Genomic DNA, 6,877 nt, shown 5'->3' on the forward strand with positions numbered 1-6,877 from the left:
GCTGCTTCCGTCAGAGTTCGGTGCTCGTGCGCGTCCGCCGCTGCCGAGTGACCGCCGCCTGGTGTCCGTGCCCGCCCGCCCCGCCCGCCGCCGAGATGATGTGCGGCGCGCCCACCCCCACGCAGCCGGCCACGGCCGACACCCAGGCCATCGCCGACCAGGTCAGGGCCCCGGGGGGCGGATGTGGTCCTGGGGGCCCGGGCAGTCCGTAGGCATCGCCGCCGGGACAGAGGCGGTGCGCCCGAGCGCATCCCGCCGTGGGCCGGGCTGGGCGCAGGCCGATGCCCCTCCCCGCCTGGGAAGCGCACCCGCGAGCGGAGGTGTCCACAGGGGTAGGGACGCGACGTGCCCGTTGGGGAAAAGCACTTAGCAAATGGTACAGTAGGAGGGGTGAAGTAACCCTGAATGAGTCCGGGGACAGAGTCCACAGGCGTCTTAGACTTAGGCTGTTATTCTAGAACTTTCGTGTACGTTTGAGGTTCTCTCCAAATGAACAGCTTCGAAATGAAGTCCAGCCTGGGTCACGGAGGCAGAGCCTAGTTCGGACCCTGGGCAGCTGTCGGGCCGGGTTCCGAGGAAGGCACCTGCACCCAAGGATCAGGTGAGGGTGGGAGGAGCCGGGCCTGCCCTGCCTATCCTCGTGTGTCAGCAAAGTCGGCTCTCGACAAGCAAGACTCCTTCCCGCCTCTTCGTGGTTTTCCGGGCCTGAGAATTCCCCGCTTGTCATGTGAACTTTAAATGTGTGTCAGCTCACTTGGTAGGGAAGAGTTACTGTCTCAAAGGGCCCCTTCATTTGGGGTCAGTTCCTTGAAAGTGATATGTCAGTGGACCGATCTCACTGCCCCTGGGAACAAGGAGGCTGCCTTTGTGCTGGGTGGTCTCTGTGAGGGGCATGGGCACCATCTGGTGGCCCTTTGTACTGACGCTTTTGGGACAGTCTGGGCTGCACATGAGAAGATCAGAGGCCACAGACCGGCCTGGGTCAGAAGGACGTCGCGGTGCTGCACTCCGCCCCCGTCTCCTCCAGCCCTGTCTTAGGGCCCTCCCTGGCCCTCTGCCCCACCTGGTCCCCTCAGGGCCGGGAACTGGCAGCTTCCTAAGTGACCCGGGGCCTTCTGCACACCTCCTGGCTACAGCCCAGTTCATCTTTCTCCTGGCCGGCAGGCAGCAGTGTCAGTGACCTGCCGTCCCTCAGGCCGTGGCCTGGCATTCGCCGCCTGCACATGCTCTGTTCCGCCACCTCCTGTAGGGTTTTCTCAAGCCAATCAGTCCTTGCACAGGGCGGGGGCTCTGTGCAAGCCCCCCTGAAGCAGAGAGAGAGATGATTCCATCTCAGACTCCCAGGAGGGTCTGTGGGTGTCACTCACCCCCCTGGTCTTGTAAACTGTCTGCAGGGTCAGTTCCCTGCAGACCTGGCAGGCACCTGGCAGGAAGAAGGGCCCCACGGGGGAGTGTTCAGACGCAGGTGGGCGCCAGCCCCAGGGGACACGCGCACCGCCGTGGGAGCCGTGGCAGCTGCGTGGAGAGAAGGCGGCCCGCCTTCTCACTTCCTGACCCTCCCTCCTGTCCTTTCTGCCCACCTTATCCACAGGGAGCCCCCCTCCCTGAAGGCCTTTGCCACAGGGACTCGCTGGCATGTGTGGCGGTGACCCCCTCAGCTCCCAAAGTAGCATGCTTCCGGGCTTCAGTGAAATCCTCCGACCCTCTAGGACTGGTCCTGTGACTGCAGTGCAGAGTCAGCGCACTCTAGTGCCTGCCGGTAACCCAGAGAGCAGCCGGAGCACTTTGAAACTAGATTAGGTTTTAAAGTCAAGACAGAACAACCTGCTCCCCACTTCCTCCATCAGAATGCTTGGTTCCCAAAAGGCCAAGACCCTGGAAAACAGGACTCATCGGAAAGTGTGATTACCGTCTGACACCAAGGATCAGGGACAGCCTTCGCCCAAAGGCACTGCATCCTAGAGAATTCATGTAAAAATGCAGCAAAGCGTTTTCCCTGCAAAAGTGTGTTATCTCCTGCATTATCTGTCACACAAGAAATTGGGAATTCTTGAGAGAATTAAGGCACATCTAGAAGACGGAAGATTAAATTTAATATTAAATTTAGTTTAACGTTTTTAACTGTTTTAGCTTTCGATTTTAAAAGAGTAATTAGGGACTTCCATGGTGGTGCAGTGGTTAAAAATCCTCCTGCCAGTTTAGGGGACACAGGTTCAATCCCTGGTCTGGGAAGGTCGACATGCCGCGGAGCAACTAAGCCCGTGCGCCACAACTACTGAGCCTGTGTGCCACAATACTGAAGCCTGCGTGACACAGCTACTGAAGCCCGCGTGCCTAGAGGCCGTGCTCCGCAACGAAGAGTAGCCCCCACTCGCTGCAACTAGAGAAAGCCCGCAAGCAGCAATGAAGGCCCAACGCAGGCAAAAAGAAATAAATAAATACAATTTCTTTAAAAATAAACAAATAAAAGTGTAATTAGGAACTTCCCTGGTGGTCCAGTGGTCAGGAATCCTGCTTCCAATGCAGGGGACGCAGGCTTGAGCCCTGGTCAGGGAACTAAGATCCCACATGCCGCAGAGCAACTAAGCCCACATGCCACAACTACTGAGCCTGTGTGCCACAGCTACTGAGCCCGCACGCTGCAAGGGAGAGCCCACGTTCGGCAACTGAGACCCGATGCAGCAAAAATTAAAATTAAAAAAAAAGAATTTAAAAGAGTAATTAAAAAACTATATATACTCTTTGCAATGAACTGTGTGTTAAGTAAAAGAGAAAAACAGGGTATGAACTTACATACGTTGTCGTGACGATGAAAATATCAAACTATTCCATGCCTGGAAAAGAAAGGGAAAATGATACAGAGAAATAGTACCATTGAAACTCGGCAGAATTAGAGAGCTGTTTTCTATACTTTCTCATCAGAGCTGACAATTTAATGTGTCTGCTCAGTTGTGAAGAACAGTCGTGTTATAGAAAGTCTGTAGAGGGCTGGCATCAGAATTCAGCCGTGACACTTAATTCAAGTAAGTGCACGTGTCTCTCCGTTCTCTCCTCCCCCAGGTGAGGGCCCAGCTGGAAGAGAAGGAGAAGAAGTTCCCGATGTTCAAGGCTGTGGAGTTCAAGAGCCAGGTGGTCGCCGGGAGGGTCTTCTTCATCAAGGTGGGATGTCAGCCTCTTCGGAGGGTCTGGCCTGAATTGGGGGCGCCTAGGTGCCTGGGCAGGGGTGCTTAAGAGGGTCGAGTGGCAGCCCCCAGCTTCAGGGGGTTGCTGGCCATCTAAAATGAGCACGCGTGTGTGTGTGTGTGTGTGTGTGTGCGCACGTGTGCGCACAGCCTCCTGGAGGGGAGGACCGAGGCTTTCGGGGACTCGGGGCTCTGATGGAGTGAGTGTGGGTGCCGGGTGCTGGCTGGGGCAATGAGGGCGTCCCCTGCACTCGATGGAGGAAGGTGGGAATGTCCTCAGCCCAGTCGCTGGTTACCTGAAGGGACATGGCCTCCTGGCACCCAGGGCCTTTCTCCCAGTCCAGCCGAGGCCAGTGGAGCAGGGGGTCAGAGGCCACACCCGCCCCTCACTGGACTCTCTTTCCAGGTTCAAGTGGACGATGATAACTTCGTGCACATTCGAGTATTTGAAAGCCTCCCACATGAGAACAAGCCCTTGGCCTTGGCCAGCTACCAGACCCACAAAGGCAGACACGACGAGCTGACCTACTTCTAGTCCCGATTTTGCACAGAGCCCGTCACCCATGTGGGTCTCTCCACTGCCAACCTGTGTCTGGGACCTCACGCGGTGCCACTCGGGGCGGGGGGGGATGCACCTCTCCGGTGTCTCTATTCCTCATTTTCATTGTGTTCATTTTTTTCTCCCAGTCAATGATCTTAAGTAAATTACTTTCAAGGAGGGCTTGTGTTATCTTTAAATGTATGTATTTTTTCAGTGTTCACAAATTTTCTGTTTTGGGGTTTTTTCTTCATCTGAAGCCGTAATCACAGTAGAGAGGTGTCACGAGGTGAGAGCTGTCCAGGGTGGAGCCCCCGCTGGGCCTTGTGCGGCCTGAGACCCCTCCCCCTGAGCGGCTGAGCAGGGGTGGGGGATGCCCAGGTCACAGCAGGCGGGCTGTAGACCCAGGATTCCAGGAGCCTGTGTTCTAACCGCAGCTCCACACGCCTCCGTTGCTGTGACTCTATCCTGTCTCTAAAATACAAGATTTGAGGGAATTCCCTGGCAGTCCAGTGGTTAGGACTCCGGGCCTTCGCTGCCGAGCGCAAGGGTCAATCCCGGTTGGGGAATTAAGATCTCGCAAGCTGCATGGCGCGGCCAAAAATGAATAAATACATAAATACGCGAATACATTTTTTTCAGCAAATCCGATCCTAGAGCATTAGCTCGAGATGTCCTCAGACACACTGGCACATTTCTGGCTCTGGTATAGAGATGGTCAGGTGTGGGCAGGAGAGGTGGTAACCCTGCAGGTACCGCCGAGCGCCATCAGCCTGCAAGGCCGTTGCGAGCTCAGCCTCTGGGCTGCACATGGTCTGCACCGTCTCCCACCCCTGAGACCCCTGCCCACCTGACGCTCCCCATGGCCGCCGGCACCCAGGAGCCAGTCCTGCACTTCCTGGGCATGTAGGGCATTCCTGGCCGCTCGGGCCTATGCTTCCCTCTCCGCTTGGCTGAGACCTGGCTGGTGACTGGCCTGGAGCTCCAGAGGTGGTAGAGGTGCATCTGGAAGGGAAGAGTGTCGGTCTGGGAGGCACCTGCCTCAGGTGTGTGGCTGTTGCTTGGTCTCCAGGTGCGGGAGCTGATTTTCAGCCAAGACGAGTGTGGCGGGCTGCTGGGCATCTGGAGGAATTAGTTCAAGATCCTCAGACGTGTCCTTCCAAACGGCCCTATCCCAGGCCTCAGGGCCCACTCCTCCCCTTTAAGGACCCTACTTTCAACGCAACCCATTTTCTTGGTTTCCCAGGGCTGCCAGGCCCCAGGCGTCCCTGGGCTTGTGGCTGCATCGCGCGTCTGCCTCTGTGTGTCTGTATCCCTCCTCATCCCGTCAGGACCCCAGTTACCAGATTTAGGTCCACCCTAATGCAGTGTGACCTCAACTAGTACATCTGCAAAGATCCTATTTCCAAATAAGGTCACATTCTGAGGTTCTGGTGGCCCTGACTTATTGGAGGACACCATTGATTTTGGGGGAGACACCAGTCAAAGCTAAATTTAGCATCCTTTTCAAGGGTGCTACCTTTATAACGAGACCCTGAATTCTACACTCAAAGTGGGCAAACTGCGTGGAATGTGAATTATATCTGAATAAATCTTTAGCAGTGGGGGAAGGGATGGATGGAAGAGGGAGGAAAGGGCCTACTCTCCTCTCCCTTCCTCTCCCCCATCCCCCCTACCCCATACCCCAAGGTCATGGATGACAGCCACACTCCAGGGAAAGCAGAGCAACACCATGGAGGGGGCCTGGGACAGCTTTGTGCAGGTTCAGACCGCCGCGGGGGCCTGGGACAGCCTTGTGCAGGTTCAGACGGCCGCAGGGGCCGGCCCGAGTGTGCACCTCATGGGGAATTTCTTCAGTGTCCCAACTTAGGCAGAGTTACAGATAGGACGACGCTGTGTGGCTGAGATCCCAGAGGCCCCTGGAAAGTTCCATACAACACGTGTCCCAGTGCCCGAAACCTGTGGATGTTACCTTGTACAGCAAAAGGGACTTGGCAGATGTGATTAAGCTAAGGGTCTTAAGATGGGGAGATGGTCTTGGCATAGCCGGTGGGCCCAGCGTCATCACAGGGTCCCCACGAGGGGGAGGCAGGAGAGTCAGTGTCAGAGAGACTGAAGGTGGAGGAGGGGCCACGAGCCAAGGAACACAGGTGCCTCCAGAGCTGGAAAAGGCAGGCAGGGAAGAGTCTCTCCGGAGCCTGCGGCAGGAGCCAGCTCTGCCCACCATTTTCAGACATCTGACCTCCAGACGGTGAAAGAATACATCTGTGTTGCTTTAAGCTCCTCAACTAGTGGGAACGTGTCACAGCAGCCACAGGAGACTGTCACCAGGAGGCGGAGTGCGCGCCAGGAGGGCCTTGCTGGCGAGCAGGGCAGCACAGGGTTGGCAGAAGCGGATCTGAGAGGTCGAGTCAGAGGCACTTGGGACAGGATCCCGCGTCCTCCCCCACCCCTCCCTGCCTGTCCAGCAGGGCCAGGTGCTGCCCGGAGGCGACCTAAGGACTTACTTACAGAGATGTGGGCTGATCCTGGGGAGAGCAGGTACCTGCCGGGCTCACAGGACCAGCGCTGTCACCACCCAGGTGTGAAGGAAGCCGGGAGCAGCTGGTCAGTGACTGAAGCTGGTCCTCAGAACCGGGCAGGGAGGGGCCGGGAAAGGGAGCCCAATCCTGCGGGAAGCCCACCTGGAGCCCCCTGCCCAGAGCATCCAAACCAGCCCTCCCAGGGCAGAGAACAGAGCAGGAGAGGGCATCTGGCCATGGCGGGCAGGACAGTGCAGGTCCTTTCCCGAAAGAGGGATGTTAGGTCCTTCCCCGAGGGAATCGGCTGCCCTCCATCCCCAGCAGTAACCACTGCTTGGCTGGCTGTTTAACACAGCTTTAGGTCCTAGCTCACAGAAGGGAGCTCCTCTGGAAAAAAGAAATCACACTTCAACACAATCACCATGAAAATATTTATTTGTGATAATTATAAGTCAGTAAGACCAGTACAGACAGACACGGCCTCTATAGCACTGGAACGAGTTTTACGTTTAAAACACATCCACACGCGCACAGGTGGGGCTGGTAGAGCACGGGGCTAGTAAAACCCCTGCCAGAAACACAGAGACCCCCCGCCCCCCGCCAACTTGCAGCCGGGATCGAGCTGTGTCCCAAGG

At 56.7% G+C, this 6,877-nt stretch overlaps 1 protein-coding gene across 1 annotated transcript; it reads left to right on the forward strand.

The window, feature by feature from the left end:
* On the forward strand, positions 1–3,922 carry CSTB (cystatin B). Its single transcript, XM_029213632.1, has 3 exons — positions 1–161; positions 3,061–3,159; positions 3,589–3,922. Exons 1-3 carry the CDS (start codon positions 96–98, stop codon positions 3,715–3,717), a joined length of 294 nt encoding a protein of 97 aa, XP_029069465.1. The 5' UTR covers positions 1–95; the 3' UTR covers positions 3,718–3,922.
* The last annotated feature ends 2,955 nt before the right edge of the window (positions 3,923–6,877 follow it).

This window comes from Monodon monoceros, unplaced genomic scaffold, assembly GCF_005190385.1.
Source record: "Monodon monoceros isolate NGI ecotype Baffin Bay Population unplaced genomic scaffold, NGI_Narwhal_1 Super_Scaffold_11, whole genome shotgun sequence".
In the NCBI taxonomy this organism is placed as follows: Eukaryota; Metazoa; Chordata; class Mammalia; order Artiodactyla; family Monodontidae; genus Monodon; species Monodon monoceros.